Source organism: Vigna umbellata, chromosome 4 (assembly GCF_029865625.1).
Source record: "Vigna umbellata cultivar VRB3 chromosome 4, Vumbellata_1.0, whole genome shotgun sequence".
Taxonomy (NCBI): Eukaryota; Viridiplantae; Streptophyta; class Magnoliopsida; order Fabales; family Fabaceae; genus Vigna; species Vigna umbellata.
Window position 1 is genome coordinate 38,241,915 of NC_142168.1, and position 25,358 is coordinate 38,267,272.

Sequence of the window (25,358 nt, forward strand, 5' to 3'; positions counted from 1 at the left end):
TCTAAGATTAGGTGACCCTAACAGAGGAACTATTAACAAATGTTTAATAAAGTTGGAGAGACATTTTTTATTTTATCTAGGGAGATTTCCTATATTTAGATAGTCGGGACTAATTGTATACTCGATTATAAATCAAAAGTGACAATAACAGTGGTATTCATTATTATTTAGCTTTAAAGAATTGGATGTGGTTTCTTTAGATGAAGAAATGTTTTATACATAAAAATGTCTACATGACGAATTTCATGATTTTTTTATACGAAAAATATGTTAAATATATAATTCATAATAATATATACATGAACAATGGTTCGTACAATACGATCTCAAAGGAAATAAAGAAAAAAAAAGCTACATAATAACATTGCGTTGTTTTGACGCTATAAAATAAAAAGACATGTAAATAAGAAATCTCAATGGCTTGAAAATATTGCTAAGGTTTTGTGAGAGTTTTCATCAAAATGTCTAGTTTTATTTTATCCAACATAAAATATGCATAAATTAAATTCAAATGGCAATTCTTACTCTTTAAGCCACTTGACAAACCTATTAAGGTTCTCCAATGATGCACCACCTTTGACTATGTTGTTCATGACTTTCTCCTTCAACTCAAGAGACCTAGATTTTGTGTTCTCGTCAATAAGGATTTGCTCCACTTTCAATTTTACCTCTTTGCGTGACACAAGTCCATTTTGGTCTTTGTCAAATCCCAATCCAACCTTCAACTCATCACAAATATATTTTTTGTTCAGAATTTGGTCTCCAAAATATGGCCAACACAAGAAAGGTACCCCGTTGGACAAACCTTCTATGGTAGAATTCCAACCACAGTGAGTGACAAAACATGCTATGGCAGGGTGGCTTAAAACCTTTTGTTGAGGAGCCCAGCTAATTATCTTACCTTTGTGCCCTTTGAATTCATGAGGGTATTCCATTTTATTATCTTCTCTTATAACCCAAAGAAAAGGTCTATTTGTGAGGGCTAATCCAAGGGCAAGTTCATTGAACTGCTTTTGGTCAAAATGAGTGAAACTACCAAATGCAACATACAACACTGTACCATGTTGTTGTTCATCAAGCCAACTCATGCAAGATAGATCTTCTTCCCAGTATTGTCCAATTGCTTTTGTGATACCAATTTTACTATCATAACTTCTTAATAATGGACCAATTGGTAGGAGCTTAGGAAGAAATGATAATGCACCAGGTTCAACTTCATGTGTGGTGTTGCAGAGCCACCATTCTGCCAAATTTAAGCTTTGACAACAATGTCTTAAATACTGAAATACTATCTTACCATTTATTTTGTCTCCCATGTTGAGCCAAAAAAAGTCTCCTGTTTTCATCTCAGCCATACTTGGTGATATTTGAATTGTCTCTTTCGTTGTTAATCTTTCTCCTACAATAAAAAACAAAAAAGAAGCATTATTGTGGCAATTTTTAATTAAATGTTTAATACTTCTACTTATATGCACTAAATATTCCTAAAAATATAATTTGATAACTTCATATAGCCATAAATTGTAATCAATTATAAAAAGCACTGGTATGAAAATTTCCTTTTACATAAAGATATTGTACTTTATTGATTGATAGGCATGGTCACGTAATTTGTATTTTCTCTTCAATGAAAGTATTAAAATCATGTTTTTAAGTTTTCAGTAAATAAAATTCAGTGAATTTTATATATTATTGTGATACATAACAAGGAAACATTGAGTATGAGTGTGAGAACTACATCATTCAACGTAGATATAGGGTTGGGATAAACTTAAATTTAGGGTTTATTTGTAATTACGTTTTAGTTTTTTGTTTTTCATTTAAGTTGTACTTTTCTATTTTTTTGTTGTTGTTGGGTTCAGGTTTGTCAGTTGTCGCATATGTTTCTATTTGTGTTTTGTTGTAGTTGGTTTTTTTTATATTCTTGATATATTCGGCAGTTATTTGGTCAATATTATTTTCAAGTATTCGATGATCAGTATTCCGTTATTGATATACGACTATTTAATGGCCTGCTCTATTCAATGAATTTACACAAAGTTATAATTCAAAATTTTTTGTGTCATTTATTTTTTACAAATTGGTATCAGAGCTAAGGCTTGAGTGTTTGAGTGCGAAAAAAGAAAGATAGTGCTAGAGTGAAAAAATAGAGAAAGAAGCGTGCTTGAGTATTTGAGGAAAAGAGAGTGAGATGTCAAATCTTGTAAACGGTATGTTCCTATCGTAATTGATGAAGAAAACCAATTATGATAATTGAAGTCTATAGATGAAGGCTTTTCTTGGATACCAAGACGCGTGGGATGTAGTAGAGAATGGATACGAAGAACTAGCGGAGGATGAAGAGCAGACTATTGCACAAATTGTCGCGTTGAGAAAAACTCGAGTGAAGGGCTAATTGGCTTTGTATCTATTGTACATAGTCGTGGACGAATCTGACTTTGAGAAAATAGCAAAAACTGCATCTTCAAGATAAGCGTGAGAGATCTTGAAAATTGCATATAAAGGGGATACTCGTGTTAAGCAAGTTTGGCTTCAAACTCTTAGAGGAAAGTTTAAAAACTAGAGAATGAAAGAGAAAGAATGAGTAGCCAAGTACATAACTCGGGTGGAGACTGTAACAAATCAACTCGACAGAAATGGTGTCTGCCAACCGAGTTGTGGAAAAGATCTTAAATTCGTTGAGAAACAATTTTGAGAATATAGTTTGCGCCATCGAGGAGTCCAAGGATCTATGAACACTCTTAGTTGAAGTGCTTGTTTGGTCCTTAGAGTGCATGAGCAGTGGAGAAGGAAAAATTCACAGCCACTTGATCAAGTACTTCAAGCAAAACTTGACGTGTAGAGAGATGCTTAAAACACTCAAGGTCGAGGTCTTGGTGGAAAAGGCTGAGAAAGTCAATGAACCAGAGGTCATGATCGAGATGACCATGAAGACGACAAAGAACAAATTAGCCAGCAGAATGGGTGTGGTCGAGGACAAGGTAGAGCTTGGGAAGGTCGTCTAATAGTGGAGTGTTTTAAATGTGGAAAGTATAACCACTATACAAATGAGTGCAGATCGACAAGATGCTATCACTCTAGTAAGGTTGTTCACATAACAAAGTACTTTTAGGAATTTCCTTACTGAAGAGGATGAGGAAGAAATAGGAATTTTGTTGATGGCAAAGAGCTCGAACACCAATATGCCGAGCTGGAGACCAGATGCCAAGCTACGTCCACGTTATATGATGGGAAGGAGACTGGATGTTGAGCTGAGCTGCATGATGTCAGGAAGATTGGAAGCTGAGTTGTGTTCGAACTAGAGATCAAGTGTCGAGCACAAGGACATTTCAAAAAGTTTGGCTACTAGCAAGTAGAGCTCACCAACATTGCCGAATAAAAAGGATTGCTCAGCAAATTTGCCAAATGGCAAGAAGAACTCGACTAAAATGCCGAACAACAAAGAGAACTCGGGAAAAAAGATGATCATACCTATGAAATCGACAAGACAACTAAGTAGCATGGAGAGGACAAGAAGACACCCTAACATATCAATGGTGGATTTGAAGAGGTTGACATCGTGCATTGAGAGCTCGAAGAAGCGTATGGGGAGTTTGAAGAGCAACTTGACAAGATTGCCAAGTAGTATGGAGATCTCGGATAAACAATTGAGTATGATGGATAGGTCGGCCAGACAACAGAACAACATAAAAAGGGTAAAAGAAAGCTCGGACAACCCATAAGGGTGACTTGGAAGTTTGGTAGAGAGTTGGGTTAAGAGTTTGATGTAAAGCTTGGTGGAGGGTTTAGTGACGAGCTCAATAGAGCATGTCGAAAGAGCATGAGGTTTGGATAGCCTAGAAAGTTTGGCAGAGAGTGTGGAGATCTTAGATAACACAATACATTAAGTAGGAAACTCAAATATCTTTGTCTGGAAACCAAGTAGCTTGATAAAGCATGAGAATGGCCCGACTAGCCTCTGAATAGCTCAGAGGAGAATGTAAGGAGCCCGATGAAGTATTAGAGAAGCTCAATCAATTTGATGGGATGTCTGGATAATCTAAAAAGTTTGGCATAGAGCGTGAAGATCTTAGATAACTCAAAAAGGGACATGGAGAGCCTGATAATGGATGAGGATATAGTCCCAATTGGAAGCTTGAAGAAAGGGTGAAGAGTCTCAGCATAGAGAACCATATATGAAAAGAGTTGGCATATAAAAATATGAAAGAGGAGTTTGCCCATGAGTTGGCATAGAACAATCTAAAAGAGGAGCTTTCCCATGTTAGAAAGGAGAAGCACCATCTTGGCGAAGTCGCCACTGATAAGTCGAATTTCAAAAGAAATAAGCATGGCCGAGAAGAGATGAATGAGAATGAATACGGAAACATGAACCAAAACAATGATATTGGAGGAAGAATCATGTGCAACGAGCGTGAGGATAGTAAAAGAGTTGAAGCTACAATAGCTCGTGGTGGTAGCAAGGTTACTTAGAAGACGACCATGGTTAATAAGAAGATAACCATTATGAGGGAAAAGTTGGCCATGGTTAATAAGACAGATAAGATGAAGAACAAGTCGGTTAATGTTATTGAGAAGTCAGTCAAAGAAATAGAGAAGTTGGCCAAGGTGAAAAACAGGACGACTATAATGAAAATAAAGACCCTGCCTGTTTATGGAAGGAGCAAACTTGGTAAGGGATGAAGGATAGAAAAATTTAAGTTTTTTTTTGGAATAAACTTAAATTTAGGGTTTATTGCAATTACGCTTTTAGTTTTGTTTTTTGTTTAAGTTGTATTTTTCTGTTTTGCTATTGCTAGGTACAGGTTTGTCGATTGCCACTTATGTTTATGTTTGTATTTTGTTGTACCTAGTTCTATTTTTATTCTTGATGTACTCGATCAATTATTTGGTCAATATTATTTTCATGTACTAGATGATTAGTGTTCGATTACATTATTTAGTGGTCTGTTCTATTAATTGAATTTACATAGAATTACATTCATATATTAGTTGTATCATTTATTTTTTACCCATAATCGGTGTTAATATTATTGATTAAAATTATTAAAATCAAGTTTTTTTAGTTTTTAATAAATAAATTTAACTGAACTTTATATATTATTGTGATATGTAACAATGAAACATTGAGTGCTACAATTACATCAACATAAATGTAAATCATAATTTGTCTTAATATTATTGATTTTTTTTTCTACATATACTGTTTGAAGTGAAATTTAAGCCTAATTCAATATCATAAAATCGGTTTGTAAGTTGTGATCTATATTCATTTATATATTATGAATTAGCTTTATCTTTAATTAATGTGATACTTCCAACACATCTTTACAATAAGGTATTTACATTTCCTATATGAAACTAGACTTTAAAAAGTGGTCCTGTAATAGATAGAATAGTAAACCTAACAAAGCTATAATATAGTGTAACCTAATTTATGATACCATGTTAATATTAGGTTAGTAAATGAATTTTAATTCTAACTCTTTCTTCTAGAAACTGATTATAAACTAAATTTAGATTTATGAATTGATTTTATCTTTAATCAAGATACATATATAATTAAACACTACGTGAAAAACACAATTAAATTTTTCATATATATTATTTAAAACCTAATATTTATTTTTATTGTAATTTTTTTTAGAACGAGGAAGATATCAACACAATTAAAGAAGTTTTTCCCCATGGTTAAGATATTTTTTATGTACTAGAAATTATTACTTGTTATGGATAGAATTGTATATGCTTTGATGTTGTTAGTTTAGTTTTTGTTAATAACTATGATCAATTTAGATATGATTTAATTTCGATATATTAAAATATTGATGTATTTAAGTACAAGTTTTTAAATTGTTATAGAACATATATCACTCTTTAAGATCTATATTACTTCTCTAATTGGTATTCATACTTATAAATAACCAATATAAAATATACTACACATATATCTACAACACTAATTAACAATTTAGAAAACCTCTATTTCACGTCAGGACCACTTATATATATAACCACTACAAAAAAAACCTTATTTAGAGGAGGTTATTTTGGGGAGGTTATAAAAAACCCCCTCAAATTAACATACTTTAAGATGTTTAATTTAAATTATCTAACTAACAATATTTGTGGGGGTTTTAATTCCTTTCAAGAGAAGTTTATAACCTCTTCAAATAAAAATATATTTTTATTCATCATCTTCTAATTCTTTTACATTTTTCCCTCTAAAAATTTTAGACTAAGTTTCATTTTAACAATTCTAAAATTTTATTCCCTCCAGATTTAAAACCCATCTGTGCCTAAAACCATTATTTTTCTAAAAGTTAATTTTTCTCTAAAAATCTTCTTACAATTCACCTGAACCCTAGCTCACTCTGCTCTCTGCTCACTCCTCTCACTCCGCTCACTCCGCTCACCTGAACCCTAGGTTCTGCAAAATCCCCAATTCCTAAGGTTTCATCTCCAACATCATCCGCACCTGTGAAATCAGTGGTTCCCAAGGTCTCATCTCCAACATCATCTGCACCTGTGAAATCAGCGGTTCCCAAGGTCTCATCTCCAACATCATCTCCACCAGCTGACTCACCACTATTACCTACTCCAACAGCATCCCCCACACCAGCCGAAGCACCAACAGCGCCAGCACCAGCACCGGCAACACCTAGGTTCTGCAGAATCCCCAATTCCTAAGGTTTAACTCTAACACCAATTGCTTTGGTCGTTTACTCCTAGTTAATTGCTATAAACCTTATCCCAATGATTATGGGTGTACATACCTTGAATTGCCTTACATAAAGCTCACCGATTCTAGTTGAGGAGTGTAGACTAAATTTCTCTTGGTTATCCGTATAGTAATGAAATTCTGTATTTGTGTAAGTGCATTGTTAGCAAAATGATATTCTCCAGTGGTGGCAGTGCTAGTGTCAGTGGGTGGAGAGAGATTAAACTTAGTGAGAATGATAAGAACGTTGTCTTTAGTTCCAACCTAATGGTAAATTTTTGGTGGGGTAATTGTAAATTGTCTCTGATAAAATACGCTGCAGTAACAACGACCAATTCAAGAAAAGAAAACAGCAGAATATTTCTTGACTTTTATGCTCATAAGTATTTGCAAAATCCCATTAACTGCATGCAAGTTATTTCTCTTGAATTGAATATTTCATCATGGTGTTCGTCTTTCCAACGCTTCTGTACATGAAGCTAAAACCTTTATCGATGCTTGTTGTATTGTTTTGTGCATTTCCACATTATGATGCTGCCAGTTCTTCTGATTCGGAAGCAAATGCTTTGTTGAAGTGGAAAAGCAGCCTTGACAGCCACAGTCAAGCTTCTCTCTCTCATGGAATGGCACTAATCCTTGCATCTGGCTGGGAATAGAATGTGATGATTCCCGTTCTGTTTCTCACATAAATCTTACACGTGTTGGATTAAAAGGTACACTTCAAACTTTTCCTTGTCTGGAAGTATTCCTCCACACATTAAACTGTTGTAAAACCATTTGTAATCTTTCCAAACTAAAGTATCTGAATCTTAGTGTCAATAGTCTCTCTGGTTCTATTCCTAATGAAGTGGATCATCTCCAGTCTCTTCTCACATTCAATATATTTACCAACAACCTCTCTGGGTCAATCCCTCCTACCTTAGGAACCTTGATCCTTTTAGAATCCATTCACCTTTTCGAAAATAAACTCTCTGGATCCATTCCTGCCAGTATTGGGAATTTGTCCAGGCTCACCCTGTTATCTTTATCTTCAAATCAACTCACCGGATCCATCCCTCCCCATATAGGAAATTTAACAAACGCCAAGGTCATATGTGTTATTGAGAATGAACTTACTGGCGAGATTCCAATAGAAATGGAGAAGCTTACTGATGAGAAAATTAAGTAAATTAGGCACGCCTTAATCTTAAGATGTCTTATCAATGCCCATTGCCATTTCTCTTTTCTTGGACTGTAGTGTAGCATGCATCATACACGACTAGCTACTCAGTCTTTCAGAGACAACCCCATTTTACATTTCCACACATCACCCAAATCTACATTCTTAATTTCCTTCATGTCCCAATTTTTTATTCAAAAACAGTTATTATAACACAATTTTTCCTTCAAATTTTATATTCCTTTTACAAATTTCTTATCCATTTTAATTCATGTCGTGGAAATAGGCTCAACTATTAAATTTTAAGTTTTACAGAAATTGTGAAAAGTTAGCACAATTTTATTGGATTTTAATTTTTACGAAAGTCGTCTAAAGCTGAAATAAACTGTGTAAATTGATTGCAACTGAAGTTGTATGTGGAAAGCATGACTTCAATGTAACTTGAATTGGATTGAAATTTGTAGGTTGACAAGACTTTGTCTAATAATATCTATCTTTGAAATAAAAACTATTTTATGTAAAAATTGATGTCATATATTATTACTAATTGTGTATATAAACTTATAATTTATTAAATTTAAAAATTATTTAGTGCAATTAAAAAAATACATAGGGTTTAGGAATACCGTGTAAATTATATAAGATAACATATTTTAAGATATAGTAAAAATTACTGGGGATATAACAAACTTTTTTTATTTCCTTCCAGACTTGAACTACATTGATCTCAGTCAAAATAATCTTCACGGTTATATGATTGTGTATTTTTTGTTATATTTCGGAATGAAATTGGTTTAATAGATGTTAATAAGTCGTGTTTTTCCAATATATTTTTCATTATTCAAGTTTTGAGTACGATGGTTGCAGTAAGATTTATATGCATAGTGTGAGAATTAGGTAGTTAGTTATTGTCTGTATCTGTGTTGTAGTTAGCTTTATTGATTGTTGTAGTAAGATTTATATGCAGTGTGAGAAGTACTGGTCCATTGCCTTTTATATATGGTGTAAAGTAGTAACTGCTGAGACTATATGTTCTTTTCATGGAGAACAAGCCATGAAAAGAAACGAAGGATCCTTCTAGGAATTAAGAGTAGGAAGAATATGGATTCTATTCACATTATTTATGACGTTGATTTTCGAAAATAGATTCTAATAAATTAATATATATTATTTTACATTTTACTGTTTGTGAGATGTGAATCTGACACTGTTTACTGAGTAGTGTTAGTTTTTGTTTGTTAGAGTATACTTTTATCAAATATTAAGTATGAATTTTCTTATAGTTTGGAAGTATTTATGAGTGAGAAATAGTTGGGGATGAAATGCAGGGTTTATTCTTCTGGTAATTATTAAAGCTGCTATTCTGAGAGACATGGGCTTGCTTGTTGCAGCTGAAGCCCTAATGAAAATGATATTCGAAAAGCAGGAGTGATTTGACCAATAAGTTATTATTTGTCTTAACAAAATTGTGAATGATGAATAATGATATATTCAAAATTTTATCTAAACATCCAATCTTGATAACTCATCTAACTTTTTCGTTCTTAACAAGTCTTCTTTGATAAATACTGATTCTATTATGATTTGTGGTACTTTCAGTAGGACAAGGATTATATATAGGCTGGATTGTCCTTTATGATGTTGTGAAATTATACCATTTGCTTTTTAGAAACCCCTTTTTTTATGGGTTTGGTCTGATTGTAGTTCTAATATCAACAAACATTGGCCCAGACATTGTCACTACTTTAACTTGAATTCTATTGTTTATTATATATAACATCGTTCTTTCACTTTCAACTTAGATTACATAAGGACTTGGTTCATGCCACTCCCCTACATCGATCTCACTAACCCTCACTTATTTAATTGGTGCATTATTGTACTTCACAGAATGATCCAAACTAACTGACACATTATTGTACCTTGTGCATGAGCTACACGTCTTGAATTCTATTGTTTATATATTATTTTCAAAATGTGAGCACATGTAATTAAGTTTATTTTATTAATATTTTTTATATTATTTCAGCAAGCTCGTGATGCAAATGAGTCAGAGTCTCCTTTGGGAACAAGACAATCATCTGATGGAAGTAATCTTTAGGAAATTTATGATATTGATTTAGGATCAAAGTATACTTAGTTTATTATGAATTGGGATCACATTTCTTTCTTTGTAACTATTTCTGCAATAGGATTACATTGACTTCTAGTTTATCCTTATGTAACATACAATTGTCTCTCAATTTATTTTTCTAAATTCCTTCCTACTCAGGGGTTTTTGTTCTATGATATCAATTTTTTATTCAGAGAAATCATATTTGTTTGGTATTTAATAATTTTAAAAAAATAAATTTATTTAATTTTCAAATTAAAAAAAAAGAAGAAAAGAAAGAAATTGGTGAAAATAGGTAGTTATTATATATGTTAATAATCATTAAACAAAAAACAATATTATATATTTTAATAATCATTAAATAAAAAAACTGACAAAAATATAGAAAACTTTTGTGATCAAATAGTTGAAAATAAAAGAGGTTAAAACCCCCCACAAAATAATAGTCAGTAATAGAGGAGGTTTTTAACCTCTGCAGAAAAACCTCCGCAAATTGAACATGATACCAGGGGTCGCAAAAAACCCCCGCAGATAGTTTGTGGCGACTCAAACTTCGGCGGTTTGAAAAACTCCCGGAATTTATTTTGCGGAGGGTGAAAACCTCCGCAAATCGAAAAAAAAACCTCCTCTAAATAACCTTTTTTTTGTAGTGAACTTACGTGCAAACTTACTCTAATAATAAAAAACATATGAAATAATATTTTTATACTCTTTTCTTTATGTCAAGTTTTGTTATAAATTAAAAATAATAATTTGCTTGATTTGTAATCAAAATATTTAATAATTTTTAATATAAATTATTCTATCTCACAAAACATAATTCTAAAAGACTTTTCATGTCAGATTTTCCATGAAAAAATTTAACAAACTGTATCCTATCAAATAAAATAATATACTTATTATGATTATATTTCCATACACGTATAAATGGTTCAATTTGTTTAAAATCATGTAACAACAAACAGAGTTACTTTATGACCTAATTCACTTAGAAAAACATGCAATATAAATAAACTAAAACAAACTGAATTTAAAAGTAATAAAATCACATTTAAAGTATTCTTTTATAAAAAAAAAACAGATAAAGTATGAGAATAAGGTCAGCATCATCCTTACCCTCAAAATCTATGGTCCCACCATGAATAAGAGAGGGAAGACTCCACAGCAAGGCAAAGATAGCAGCTGATGAAGGCCAAACTATTGCTCCTTTGATCCCAAATTTTCTTCCAACATCCAACGCCCAAGCCATACACAAATCTGCAACAACAAAGCTGATTCTGTTATCACCTTTCAAGTTCATATCCTCTATCAGCTTCTCAAGTGCTTTTGGCATGGAGTTCTGCAGACCATCACACAGCTTGCTCAGATCGTTTCTGTCATCATCAGCTCCTAACCCATCAGGAACTGAAACCAACTTCACCGCCTGGTTCGTACCATGTTGTTGTTGCTCTCCGAACGAACTCACCACTCGCCTGTGGTCGAATTCTGTGTTCAGAAAAACCACTCTGCAACCATTCTCGACCAACTTCTGTGACAGGATCATCAAGGGATTCACATGTCCTTGTGCTGGATAAGGTACCACCAGCACAACTGGAAGATTGCTCATGTTCTTCTCACGGTTTTTTCTTTTTCTGATGCCCCTTTTATTATTGTGATGATACAGGGATATTTCTTGCTATTTATACTGGTTTTCTTTATTTTATGAATTTAGAATTAAAATAAATATATTTTTATGTTTTTTTTTTTAAAATATTATGATTATTTCTTTCTCCAAGAGTGAGAAATTTATTTATCTCACCTTCCAAAATCTTGTTCTATACAAGGTATTCTACTGGTTCCTGAAAAAGACAACCACTTATTTCTTTTAAATATATATAAACATTAATATTAGTTTTGTAAACATTATTAATTTTGCCAGAATGATAGCAGACCGTTGTCAGAATGATAGCAAACAAATTTTAATTAAAAATATTATTTTAGTTCTTGAAATGATTCCATGTCCTGCTTTTGAAATTTTTGACAGCCTTTGTTACATGTTTTATACAGGAGAAACTTTAACGAATTTGGATTTCTTTGAATAATATAATGATAGAAATGTGTAATTTTTTTAATTTTTATTACATAATGTCAATTATACATATTTATAAAAATTTTAAAAATGATTTAAAACTATTTAATAATACTATAAAAATATAAAAGTATTCATTATTTGATTTATTAAAATATTAATATAATACATATTATCTATTTGACTTGGTAAAGTCGGCATGCCTCTTCATTTACTTTCCTTGTGTTTATAATAAAATAATATTTAATTTCCTTTCCATTTTTAAATAATATTTTATCTTTTTATTCATAAATTTTCTTAAAGTAATTAAAATCTCAGTATTTTTCATTAATTATTTCAAATTATTTTTTATTTTAATTTTTAATGCTTAATTTTATTCTCCTTTAAAGAAATCCCCCACAATTTGGTCCACATGAAACTGAATTTCCAAGGGATTTTTTATTTCAAACATCAAAAAGTTACTTTAGAAGTTCTGTCCATTTGAAGAAATAATGTTTATTGGTTTTGAAGAAATTCTTTCAAAAAATTATTATTTATGGGATATTTTAAGGATGTTAATTTTGTAATATATTTGGAATAAAAGTTATTATTATTATAATGGTATGTAGAAAAAAATAATAAGAAATAAAAAATAACTTTAAAATTTTATAATATTATTATTAATCAAAATATTTTTAATTATAATACTTTTTTTCACAAAATTAACAATAGAATTTTTTTTCAAATTATATTTTAAAAAATCATAATTTATTTTTTTATTTTATTTGTTCTCCCGAAGTAATTAAAATTGGTGCACAATATATTTGATTAATCATTTTAAATTAATTTTTCTTAATTTTAATTTTAATTTTCCTTCCCATTTTAGATAAAATAAAGAAACAAAAAAGTCAAAGAACGTCTATTTAGGAAATTAATTTTTCAATAGATCTGTTTAAAGAATTTTTCTTTAAAAAAATATTATTTTGAGAAAAAAAATCACTGTTTAAAACTATTTACTTTTCAAAAATCAATATATGAAAAACAAAAACAACAAAACTGAGTTAAACATCTATTCCAAAAGGTTTTTCACTAATTAGTTAGAATGGAGGATGCACATGTGTGGTTGTTTGCAAAAGGGCTGCAAACAGAAACGAAAACAATCAAGAGAATATGCTCACAAACTTTTCTAACTTGACATGTGTAACTTGACATTAAGTTATGATAAATAAATGAATCTGTAAGGAATGTCTACATGACGAATTTAATGAATTTTTTTTATAAGGAAAATATGTTAAATATATAGTTCATAATAACATATACATTAACAATGATAGTACAATACAAACTCAAAGGAAATAAAGAAAAAAAAAGCTACATAACATAGTGTTGTTTTGACGCTATAGAATAAAAAGACATGTAAACAAGAAATCCAATTGCTTGAAAATATTGCCAAGGTTTTGCGAGAGTTTTCTCTAACATAAAATATGCATAAATTAAATTTAAATGGCAATTCCTACTCTTTAAGCCACTTGACAAACCTATTAAAGTTATCCAATGATGCACCACCTTTGACTATGTTGTTCATGACTTTCTCCTTCAACTCAAGAGACCTTGATTTTGTGTTCTCATCACTAAGGATTTGCTCCACTTTCAATTTTACCTCTTTGCATGACACAACTCCATTTTGGTCTTCGTCAAATCCCAATCCAACCTTCAACTCATCACAAATGTATCTTCTGTTCTGAATTTGGTCTCCAAAATATGGCCAACACAAGAAAGGTACCCCGTTGGACAAACCTTCTATGGTAGAATTCCAACCACAGTGAGTGACAAAACATGCTATGGCAGGGTGGCTTAAAACCTTTTGTTGAGGAGCCCAACTAACTATCTTACCTTTATGCCCTTTGAATTCATGAGGGTATTCCATTTTATTATCTTCTCTTATAACCCAAAGAAAAGGTCTATTGGTGAGGTCTAATCCAAGGGCAAGTTCATTGAACTGGTTTTGGTCAAAATGAGTGAAACTACCAAATGCAACATACAACACTGTACCATGATGTTGTTCATCTAGCCAACTCATGCAAGACAGATCTTCTTCCCAGAATTGTCCAATTGCTTTTGTGATACCAAACTTACTGTCATAACTTCTTAATAATGGACCAATTGGTAGGAGCTTAGGAACAAATGATAATGCACCAGGTTCAAGTTCATGTGTGGTGTTGCAGAGCCACCATTCTGCCAAATTTAAGCTTTGACAACAGTGTATTAGATACTGAAATATTATCTTACCATCTATTTTGTCTCCCATGTTGAACCAAAAAAGGTCTCCTGTGTTCATCTCAGCCATACTTGGTGATATTTGAATTGTCTCTTTCGTTGTTAATATTACTCCTACAATATAAAAACAAAACAGAAGCATTATTGTGACAATTGTTTATTCAATGTTTAATACTATGCACTAAATACTCCTAAAAGTATAATGTGATAACTTCATAAATAGCTATAAATTGTAATCAATTATAAAAAAATTAGTATGAAAACTTCTTTTTATGTAAAGATACCATACTGTATTGATTGATACGCATGGTCACGTAATTTGTATTTTCTCCTTAATGAAACTATTAAAATCATGTTTTTTAGTTTTCAATAAATAAATTTCAATGAATTTTATATATTATTGTGATACTAAATAAGGTGTGACAACTACATCATTCATTAAATGAAGATATGGTGTTGGGATAAAATTAAATTTCGGGTTTATTTATAATTACGTTTCAGTATTTTGTTCTTCATTTAAATTGTATTTTTTCTATTTTTGTTGTTGTTGGATTCAGGTTTGTTAGTTGTGTATATGTTTCTATTTGTGTTTCATTGTACTTGGTGCTTTTTTTATTCTTGATATATTAGGGCAGTTATTTGGTCAATATTATTTTCATGTATTTGGTGATCAGTATTCGATTATTGATATATAATTATTTAATGGCCTGTTTTATTCAATGAATTTACACAAAGTTACAATTCAGAAATTTGCGTGTGTCATGCAAAGAGGTAAAATTGAAAGTGGAGCAAATCATTGTAAAAAAAAGAGAGAAAAAGAGAGAAGCGTGCTTGAGTGTTTGAGGAAAAGAGAGTAAGATGTCAAATCTTGTAAACGGTATTCATATCGCAATTGACAAAGAAAACCAATTATGATAATTGGAATCTACAAATGAAGGCTTTTCTTGAATCCAAGACGCGTGGGATGTAGTAGAGAATGAATACCAAGAATTAGCAAAGGATGAAGAGCAGAATATTGCACATATTGTCGCGTTAGGAAAAATGCGAGTGAAGGACAAACTAGCTTTGTACCTATTGTACATAGTTTTGGACGAGTCTGACTTTGAGAAAATAACAAAAACTACATCTTCAAGAAAAGCGTGGGAGATCCTGAAAAATGCACATAAAGCAGATAACCATGTTAAGCAAGTTTGGCTTCAAACTCTTATAGGCAAGTTTAAAGACTTGAGAATGGAATAGAGAGAATGAGTAGCCAAGTACATAACTCGGATGGAGACCGTAGCAAATCAACTCGGCAGAAATGGTGCCTGCATCCGAGTTGTGTATAAGATCTTAAGTTTGTTGAGAAACAATTTTGAGAATATAGTTTGCGCCATCAGGAAGATCGGAAGCTAAGTTGTGTTCAAACTAGAGATCAGTGTCGAGCACAAGAACATTTTGGCAAGTTGTCCTACTAGCAAGTAGAGCTCGACAACATTGTCGAGTTGAAAGGAGAGCTTAGCAAATTTTTCGAATGGTAAGAAGAACTCGACAAAAATGTCGAACAACAAAGGGAACTCGGGAAAATAACCGAGCATACCTGTGAACTCGACAAGACAACTGAGTAGCATGGAGAGGACGAGAAGACACCCCCACATATCAATGGTGCATTTGAAGAGGCTGACATTACGCATAGTGAGCTCGAAGAAGCCTATGGAGAGTTTGAAGAGCAAGTCAACAAGATTGTCGAGTATTGTGGAAAGCTCGGATAAGAAATCGAGTATGATGGATAGGTCGGCCAAACAACGGAACAACCTGGAAATGGAAAAAGAAAGCTCGGACAGCCCATGGGGTGGCTTGGAAGCTTGGTGGAGAGTTGAGTTAAGAGTTCGGCATAGAGCTTGGTGAAGGGTTCAGGGAAGAGCTCAATAGAGCATGTCGTGAAATCGGAAGAGCATGAGGCTTGGATAACCTAGAAAGTTTGACAAAGATTGTGGAGATTTTAGATAACACAATACATTAGGTAAGAAGCTCTGATATCTTTGTCTGGAAACCAAGTAGCTGATAGATCATGAGACTAGCCCGACTATCCTCTGCATAGCTCAAAGGAAAATGTAGGAAGCACAATGAAGTATGAGACAAGCTTGTTCAGTTTGATGGGATGCTTGGTTAGTCTAACAAATTTGGCAGAGAGCATGAAGATCTTAGATAACTCAAAAAGGGACATGGAGAACCTCGTAACAGATTAGGTAAGCTCGGTCAATCATGAACTTACTTTGGAGGAACCTAATATCAACTTGATTAACTTACTAAGCAAAGAATTTGAAAATGGTTTGGTATATGTGTTTGGGTTCCTGAGAAATGGTGTGACAAACGTGGAGAAGAAACTCAAATAAAAAGATGAGGAGATTCAGCGTCTAGGGAAACATAATTAGAAGCTTCAAGAAAAGGTGAAGTGTCTTAGGATGGAGAACCATATATGAAAGGAGTTGGCATATAAAAATATGAAAGAGGAACTTCCCCATGAGTTAGGACTAAACAATCTAAAAGAAGAGCTTGCCCATGTTAGCAAGCCATCTTGGCGGAGTTGCCATTAACAAGTCGAATTTTGCAAGAAATAATCATGACAGGGAAAAGATGAATGAGAACGAATACAGAAACATGAACTAAAACAATGACATTAAAGAAAGAATCATCTGCAACAAGCATGGGGATAGTAAAAGAGTTGAAGCTACAATAACTCATGGTGGTAGAAAGGTTATTAAAAAGACGACCATGGTCAAGAAGAAGTGGGTCATGGTTAATAAGAAGATGACCATTATGAGGGAAAAGTTGACGATGGTTAATAAGACGACTAAAATGAAGAACAAGTTGGTCAATGTTATTGAGAAGTCAACCAAAAAAATGGAGAAGTTAACCAAAGTGAAAAACAAGATGACTATACCCTAACTATTTATGAAAAGAGCAAGCTCGGTGAAGATAACAAAATTTAAATTTTTATTAATAACTATTATTAGTTTAGATATGATTTAATTTCAACATATTGAAATATTGATGTATTTTTTAAATTGTTATAAAACATATATATTACATTTTACATTTCTAACATCTATATTACTTCTCTAATTGGTATAAATACTTATAAATAGCCAATATAAAATATATTCTACATATATATATATATATATATATATATATATATATATATATATATATATATATATATATATATATATATATATATATATATATCTACAACAGTAATCAACAATTTAAAATACCTCTATTTTACATCGTGCGGACCACTTATGTATAACTTACGTGCAAACTTACTCTAACAATAAAAAACAAATGAAATAATATTTTTATACTCTTTTCTTCATGTCGAGTTTTGTTTTAAATTAAAAATATTAATTTTTCTTGCATTTGTAATCAAAATATTTAATATTTATTAATATAAATTATTCTAAAACAAGCTGAATTTAAATGTAATAAAATCAGAAGAAAAAAAAATATGAACAATCAAGGATAACATTCTTACCGTCAGAATCTATGGTTCCACCATGAATAAGAGAGGGAAGACTCCACAGCAAGGCAAAGATAGCAGCTGATGCAGGCCACACTATTGCTCCTTTGATTCCAAATTTTCTTCCAACATCCAACGCCCAAGCCATGCACAAATCTGCAACAATGAAGCTGATTCTGTAATCACCTTTCAAGTGCATATGCTCTATCAGCTTCTCAAGTGCTTTTGGCATGGAGTTCTGGAGACCATCACACAGCTTGTCCAGATCGTTTCTGTCATCATCAGCTCCTAACCCATCAGGGACTGAAACCAACTTCACCGCCGACTCTTCATCATGGTTCGTACTATGTTGTTGTTGCTCTCCGAACGAACTCACCACTCGCCTGTGGTCGAATTCTGTGTTCACAAAAACCACTCTGCAACCATTCTCGACCAACTTCTGTGACAGGATCATCAAGGGGTTCACATGCCCTTGTGCTGGATAAGGTACCACTAGCACAACTGGAATATTGCTCATGTTCTTCTGGATGTTTTTCTTTTTTCTGATGCCCTTTTATTATAGTCATGATATATTTATTCTGGTTTTCTGTATTTTATGAATTTAGAATTAAAATAAATATATTTTTGTGGTTTTTTTTTTAAAAATATTATGATTATTACCTAACTTTCTTTCTGCAAGAATGAGAAATTTATTTATCTCACCTTCCAAAATCTTCTTCTATATTCTCTGTTGGTCCCTAGACAGAAGACAATCACGTGTTGTTTTTAAATATATAAACATTAATATTATTTTTGTGAATATTATTATTTTTGCTAGAATGATGCTTTTAAATATATGTAAACATTAATATTAATTTTGTGAATATTATTATTTTTGTCAGAATGATAGCAGACCGTTGCTAAAATATAGATCCATAACTACTGTTAATTAACTGTATTATGAATAGAAATCTGATTATTTTCTGTTTACGTAGCCAAAGTTTTTTAATTAAAAATATTATTTTAGTTCTTGAAATGATTCAATGTCCTCTTTTCAAATTTTTGACAACCTTTGTTACATGTTTTATTCGGGAGAACTTTAACGTATCTGGATTTCTTTCAATAACACGACGATATCACTCTTTACCAAAAATATTAAGACAATAAGTTAATGTGTCTTTCATTTTTATATAGTGCTCTACTTTTTCATTTCTATCCAATGTGGAACTTAGACTCACACTTGGATTTCCAACAATCTTCCCCTCAAGGGTGAGTCCCTTTAACATAGGTACACTCTCCCTCCAACGGAAGCATTCCCAACCAACCACAACCACGAGTAGTCCTTTCAACCGTCGTTCATCTTAACGAAACTCACTTACCTGAATACCTTTTGCCAGGAAGACTTTCGGTATAGGGACCATTATACTCGTTTGAGCCGGTCACCAAGACAAATCATCGACTCTGATACCACTCTTAAGAAAATCTCACAATACACATAAGATACCTCCATTGGTAAGAAGCCTTTTGGAGTGGTACAAAAAGCAATCTCTGAGGGCTTAGCCTAAAGCGGACAATATCTTACTAATGTGGAGATATATGTGTGTGGAGAACCTCACTACAAATGGTATCAGAGCTGATGTTCAGGTCTGGTGACCGAGCTCAGACGAGTATGTCCCTCCATGGTAAGGTGAAGCCTTGACAGGTGACCGGTGGCAGAGCCAGATGTTTCATGAGAGGTGGAGAGTAAAAGATGTTCAGTGTTTGACCATGGAGCAAAGAGAGTGATGACCATGGTGTACTCGAGGATAAGAAAAGACTTTCGCTATAGGGAAGGTGGAGGTGGAGAACCATAGTCTTGTGTTTGAGGGGAGGATTGTTGGGTACAAACAAAGTCCTACATCAGATAAAACAAGAGATGAACATGAGTTTATATACACATAAGATACCTCCATTGGTAAGAGGCCTTTTGGAGTGGTACCAAAAACAAATCTGTGAGGGCTTAGCCCAAAGCGGATAATATTAATATGGAGATCTATGTGTGTGTTGAACCTCCCTACACAATCATCACACCTACAATAAACACATAGTAGAGCCGCAGAACACTATGAGCAATCACCTTCAACCACACTTACACTATGAGCAATCACCTCCAACCACACTTACTTAGCAACAAAAGACCAAACATAAAACCACCTTGGATGTCTTAGATTGTAGTGTCTTCAATCACCACCAACCACTAACCACTAGGCTATCAAAATGGGTTAGAAACTGTGAGTCAACCCAACCCACCATAGGTTTGGGCTGGGTTGAGTTGAAAACAAATTTAAAATTCCGATATGGGCCAATTTTGACCCCAATCCACTAAGAAACTGGCTCACCCGAGTTGAACTCATGGTGAGTCGGGTTGGCTCACCAATCCACCTAATTTTGCTTTGGATTGTATTTGAACTTTATGATGATTTTAAATTGTATTGTTTTTTTTAATTGTCTATAGAGTTTAACATCATTTTGAGTTGAAATTTACTTATATTTGAATTAGAAAAAAATTGTTATTTTTTTTTTAAATTGAAAAAAATAACTTGTAATTAAGTGAATCAGTTAGTCACTTCATTTAACCCATCAACTTGTGGTGGACCGGATCAAGTTTGAATATTTTCAACTTGCTAATAAGTGAGTCAGGTTGTGTTGACTCACTAAGTGGCCAACCTGTGGTGAGTCAGGAGGAGTGGCCAATTTTGACAGCACTACCAACCACCACACCTACCGTGAACACATAGTAAAGCAGAAGAACACCACGAAATATCACCTCCAACCACACCCTCTTAGCAACAGAAGACCAAACACAAGACAACCACAGTGGGCAACCACCAAGAAATAGAATCACCACTAACACAAGCCATAATCGCAACCAATAGGACCACACAACCAAAAACGTATAATTTTCGTGTATCTCTTCAATGTAGTGAGGACCATTTCCATATCTTCTCCCCTAAATTGTTGCTCACAAATGTGCTCTCATCCTTGGATACAAACATGGTCCACACAAGTGAGAGAAACATTTATAAAAGCTAGTAAATGATGTGATGAGTTTGATAAATTAAAAAAATATTTTAGTTGACAAAATTATATAATTACCATTTTACCCTTTTCATAAAAGTAATTTTAAAAAAAGTACAATTAGCATAAATAATGTTAAAATAAAATGTGAATTATTATTTAAATAAAATAAGTTTAATTTTTAATTTGGTCCTCTAATTTCATTCAAATTTTTAAAAAGACGCCTAATTATTGGTTTTTCCAATTTAGTTTTTTAAAACCATCAAATTTAGTCGATTAATTTTTTTAAAACATCAAATTTAGTCCTTTAATTTTTAAAAACATTCAATTTGATCCTTTTGTTGCTTTTAGGTCCTTTAATTTTCAACCAATCATATATTATTTCTCTTCTCCATTCACCATGATATTAAGTTTATTCTTCTTAAACCACCGTTTATGGTCTAGCAGAAAATCAACTAACAGCCGAATTGAAAAAATTACCAAATTTGATATTTTTAAAAAATTAAAAGATTAAATTAGAAAAACTAATAACTATGTATTTTTTGAAAATTTGAATGAAATGAAAAAAACAAATTAGGAATTAAGCCAAAAATTAAAATTGATAAAATTATATCAAAATAAAATGGAGTTAGTAGAAATTAAATTAAAAGAAATTATTATTATTATTATTATAATTAAAAGCATTTCCACGTGCTCTGCATCTTAAAAAAAGCGAAGATATATGAGTAAAGTTACACATGCATGAGTGGCTTTCTCAGCTCATTTTCGCACTTTTCAGAGGATCCCATTTCCGAACTCACAAATTGTCACACAACACAAGGCTTCATCCAAACATTATTGCAGAGACAACATTCAATTCATCAATTTCATTTTACTACACAAATTGAGTAACACAGAATAACTTTATATAAATCTTATTTTTTTTAAAAAACATTTTACTTTTCATAAATATTTAATAACTAAAAATCTGTTTAACCTTTAATAATAGTCACGTATTTTTTTAAAGAAAAAACTATCATCAATGTGCAATCAAACTCTTTTTTAAAAAAAATAAATTAAAAAACTAAAATTAATATACTAAAATAATACTTTTTTTAATTACACTAAAAATAAAATATATCAATACTTATTGTAATAAATTTATTATCTATCCATATTTTCTTCTTGGTTTTATTTTTTTCTCCAATCAATAAGTATTATAAAGCAAAAGATATTAATTGTTTCATTCTAAATAACTCCATCTTAGGTATTATGAATTTTGACATAATATTCCCTAACCTACGACTAATTGTTCCATTCACTCCAAACGAACTTCATACCATTGAACCGAGCCAACATCTCCATCAATTTCAAGTTCACAGACATATCTCACTAAGAAAGAAACAGCTTCATCAATGTCCTCATATCTTGAAAGATCAGGAGGAAGAACCTTCCCAGGCCAATTTTCCAACAACTCTTTCAACGTTGCCTTCAACTCTTCCTCTGAAACAAACCTTTCATCCTTCCCTGGTTCCAACAACACATATGTTTCAGTTCTCTCATTTGCCCTTTTCCTCCTCCGACCAGCAAAAACCTCATCAAAATGCAACTTTATTTCAGAAACAAAGAAAAAATAAATGTACTTGGATTTACTATACTAACTTTAACATTTTAGAACATACTGCATAATTCTATGTACCTTAGTTTTGCTTCTGTCATCACCTGTAAACTGAGGTATTCTCTGATGAATTGAAGAACTAACATGTTTGATTTGGCCGAATAATGATGTACAGAATATCCTATTTTGAACATACTTACTTTCTGTATCTGTAAATGATCACAAGACCAACATAATCAGTGAAAAAAAAAAGAGTTTCTTTTTCTGCATAAGGCAATATTTACCTGTAATTTTAGTCTAGTACATGTTCATTGTCAAAATAAGCTACTATTCTTTACAAAGATAAAGCTCTCCAAGGAAATTTGCTCAGAATAAGCAATTATTCTTTCAAAATAAGGTAAACTAAATACTCTGATCATTTGGTTCAAAACTATAGAGCATATTATATGAATACGAATGTAAATGCTCTCAAAACTGAAATTTCTCTGCATAATTATTACTAACAATTGTTCTGTTTGAGTTGGAAATATGTGAACCCTTTTGGCATTGTGTGCTGAAAAGGAAAACTTTAAAGGCTAATATGATAAGGGCATAGCTTACAGCAGAGGGGAGGAACTCCAACATTGAAGGGATGAGACTGCAAAATTCCCACCATGGCAAATATTTTGTGCTAAGCTTCTTTCATGTTTCAGAAGCTTTGTGCAATAAGACCAAGTATATCTATCATCTATAACACTTGAAAATATGCATCAATTACAGTCACAAACTCTAGGGATAAGTTCTTTTATTCTGGTTCTTTAACAACCCTCCATTGTTAGTATATTTTCACCATTGCCCTTTTGTACATTATTTGTCCTCACCCATAATCGCTTTTTGTTTTAGCCACTCTTTATTTTTGGCATTTTGCTTTAGTTTTCTACAAAACACCCAACAACTGTGTTTCTGTGCCAGAAATGGCACTTTTGGTTTATACTATGATGATAAAAAAAAATTCTACTTTATAGGAAATATTAAACACATTAAATGTTTAATTATTTGTTGCATTGGAGCATTAGGTAACATAATTCATTCCAACGGACAAAAATATTTGAATCCCATTTTAGCAAATTCTCACACAATTCGACCGTTGAAAACCTTTTCCTCAAACGGTCACTTCATCATCTACCATTTTCATATACTCATTCATCTGCACCATTAGCTTTTGCATTCATCATCTTTCAACTTTTGCACTTGAAAGAATTCATCTTTGTTGCTCTGATGGAAAAGGAAAACACGCTGAAAACTCCTCCAAAAGTTCCAATTCAAATGCAGAAGAAAGCTGAACCTGAATGCAAAACACCAACTCCAGCTCAACAACAACACCACAACAATGATAGCAGTAACTCCTCAAACGAATTGCGCAAACCTGTTACTCCTGATCAGCTCAGAGTCCCCAAGGCATTCAAATACCCTGAAAGGTATTTATATATTATTATCAATGTTATATCTATGAATTCGCCAATGATATTTTGGACACCAAATTTTTTCATATCTGTAATTTTTCTTTTTTTTATCTTTGAGTATTGGTAAGGTCTCACATATTGTCATTCATAAATTTATAAAACAGTCAAGATTTGAAATTTAGTTCGACAAATCTCTGGTCCAAAATCCAGTGTACTGATGCTTTTCATGGAATCATCATAAAGTGTATTGATTCAGAAAAATTGGGAATTCTCCATATTTAAATATTGACTCGAAGATTATACAGAGGTGTAGAATTTGTAAAGTGCATGTTGAAATGAAATTCATTTATGTAACCATTCGATCATTTTAAGAAATTTTGAAGAGAGAACATCAGATGGTGATGCCATGATGCAGTGTTTTTCTGCATTTCCTCAGATATACAAGTCCAACTGATATGATGATGTCACCAATAACAAAAGGCCTTCTTGCCAGAACTAGAAGGGGTGGTGGTGTAATGTTACCAACTGATAGAAATCAACAAAAGGTAAACACCAATGATGCAATTGCAGATTGTTCTGCTTCTGCATTTTCCTTTTCTAGCAATGCAAATTTACACTTTTTTGGTACCTGAAATTTGAGTATAGTGTTTGTATGTGTCAATGTCATAACTGCTGCAGATTCTGCAGATTGTAGATATGCCCTTGAAGGATGTGGGGAGTTTTCAGAACAAGTTTCAAATGCAGTTTGATGAGAAGATCAACACAACTTGAGAGGTTCAAAGGGAGTTTAAAGATTATGTAACATTTGAGAGACAGATAAAGTTGTCTGTTCTGTTATTATAGGCTTGAGAGGTCTCATTGTGATGCTCATTTTTCTTCTCAAACAGTCCCATTTTGTAGAAATTATTTGTCCTTGTTATTTCATAAAGGTTTATATTTTCAGATTCTGTTCAAACTTGGAGAAACTGAGTTCTGAGATTAGGTCATTTTATTTATTAACCTAAAGTTAAACATAGACATTAAAATAAAAAATACAAAATAAATAACTAATAGGGTATTCTGATCTTTTTTCTCTTCATAATACACACACACACACACACACATATATATATATATATATATATATATATATATATATTTTGTAAGCATATCCTTTTTAACAAGCATATTTTATTTATTTTCAAATTTATTAAAATTACAAAATTATGAGATTTGTTGAATACTTTTTTATATTTCTTTTCTGTGAAAAATGTTTTTTAACATTTTTCTAAAAATGAGATGTGTTTGTGGGCCTATTTAGCTGCACATGTTTCATCACAAAACAATTCATACAAAATAACTATAAATCCTAACAATAAAAAAAAAAACCTTTTTTTATAAGGAAAATGTTCTTTTTATATATATATTGCTTTGCACCCGTTCATAACCTACTATTTAGAAGTATTTTGACTAGGAGGTATTATG

General features: G+C 32.1%; 4 protein-coding genes and 1 long non-coding RNA gene across 10 annotated transcripts; 2 read left to right on the forward strand and 3 right to left on the reverse strand.

Annotated features, from left to right (window-relative positions):
* Nucleotides 1–268: 268 nt before the first annotated feature.
* Nucleotides 269–11,669, reverse strand: LOC124846147 (UDP-glycosyltransferase 83A1-like). 2 transcript variants are annotated; one of them, XM_088112293.1, is made up of 3 exons: nucleotides 11,338–11,669; nucleotides 11,107–11,247; nucleotides 269–1,399 (listed from the first exon to the last, which is right to left on the reverse strand). In XM_088112293.1, the coding sequence occupies exons 1-3, from the start codon at nucleotides 11,594–11,596 to the stop codon at nucleotides 522–524; spliced, it is 1,278 nt and encodes a 425-aa protein (XP_087968419.1). In that variant the 5' UTR covers nucleotides 11,597–11,669; the 3' UTR covers nucleotides 269–521. The 2 variants fall into 2 exon arrangements, with proteins under 2 accessions (XP_087968419.1, XP_047179315.2); XM_047323359.2 differs by having other exon boundaries at nucleotides 11,107–11,667.
* On the forward strand, nucleotides 6,290–10,144 carry LOC148200109 (uncharacterized). Its single transcript, XR_015785812.1, has 3 exons — nucleotides 6,290–6,688; nucleotides 7,260–7,431; nucleotides 9,907–10,144. It is a non-coding gene; the product is annotated as an uncharacterized LOC148200109 (long non-coding RNA).
* Nucleotides 11,670–13,326: 1,657 nt separating the features above from the next.
* On the reverse strand, nucleotides 13,327–18,377 carry LOC124846142 (UDP-glycosyltransferase 83A1-like). The gene is made up of 2 exons (XM_047323355.2): nucleotides 17,835–18,377; nucleotides 13,327–14,428 (listed from the first exon to the last, which is right to left on the reverse strand). The coding sequence occupies exons 1-2, from the start codon at nucleotides 18,334–18,336 to the stop codon at nucleotides 13,551–13,553; spliced, it is 1,380 nt and encodes a 459-aa protein (XP_047179311.2). The 5' UTR covers nucleotides 18,337–18,377; the 3' UTR covers nucleotides 13,327–13,550.
* A 3,674-nt stretch (nucleotides 18,378–22,051) lies between these two features.
* On the reverse strand, nucleotides 22,052–23,213 carry CRR7 (chlororespiratory reduction 7). Of its 2 annotated transcripts, none has more exons than XM_047301339.2 (3): nucleotides 23,053–23,213; nucleotides 22,534–22,661; nucleotides 22,052–22,428 (listed from the first exon to the last, which is right to left on the reverse strand). In XM_047301339.2, exons 1-3 carry the CDS (start codon nucleotides 23,105–23,107, stop codon nucleotides 22,153–22,155), a joined length of 459 nt encoding a protein of 152 aa, XP_047157295.1. In that variant the 5' UTR covers nucleotides 23,108–23,213; the 3' UTR covers nucleotides 22,052–22,152. The 2 variants fall into 2 exon arrangements, with proteins under 2 accessions (XP_047157295.1, XP_047157287.1); XM_047301331.2 differs by having other exon boundaries at nucleotides 22,052–22,443.
* Nucleotides 23,214–23,575: 362 nt separating this feature from the next.
* Nucleotides 23,576–24,864, forward strand: LOC124828082 (hydroxyproline-rich glycoprotein family protein). Of its 4 annotated transcripts, none has more exons than XM_047301299.2 (3): nucleotides 23,576–23,909; nucleotides 24,310–24,439; nucleotides 24,573–24,864. In XM_047301299.2, the coding sequence occupies exons 1-3, from the start codon at nucleotides 23,710–23,712 to the stop codon at nucleotides 24,663–24,665; spliced, it is 423 nt and encodes a 140-aa protein (XP_047157255.1). In that variant the 5' UTR covers nucleotides 23,576–23,709; the 3' UTR covers nucleotides 24,666–24,864. The 4 variants fall into 4 exon arrangements, with proteins under 4 accessions (XP_047157255.1, XP_047157262.1, XP_047157267.1 ...); XM_047301306.2 differs by having other exon boundaries at nucleotides 23,585–23,909; nucleotides 24,582–24,864; XM_047301311.2 differs by having other exon boundaries at nucleotides 23,600–23,909; nucleotides 24,331–24,439.
* The last annotated feature ends 494 nt before the right edge of the window (nucleotides 24,865–25,358 follow it).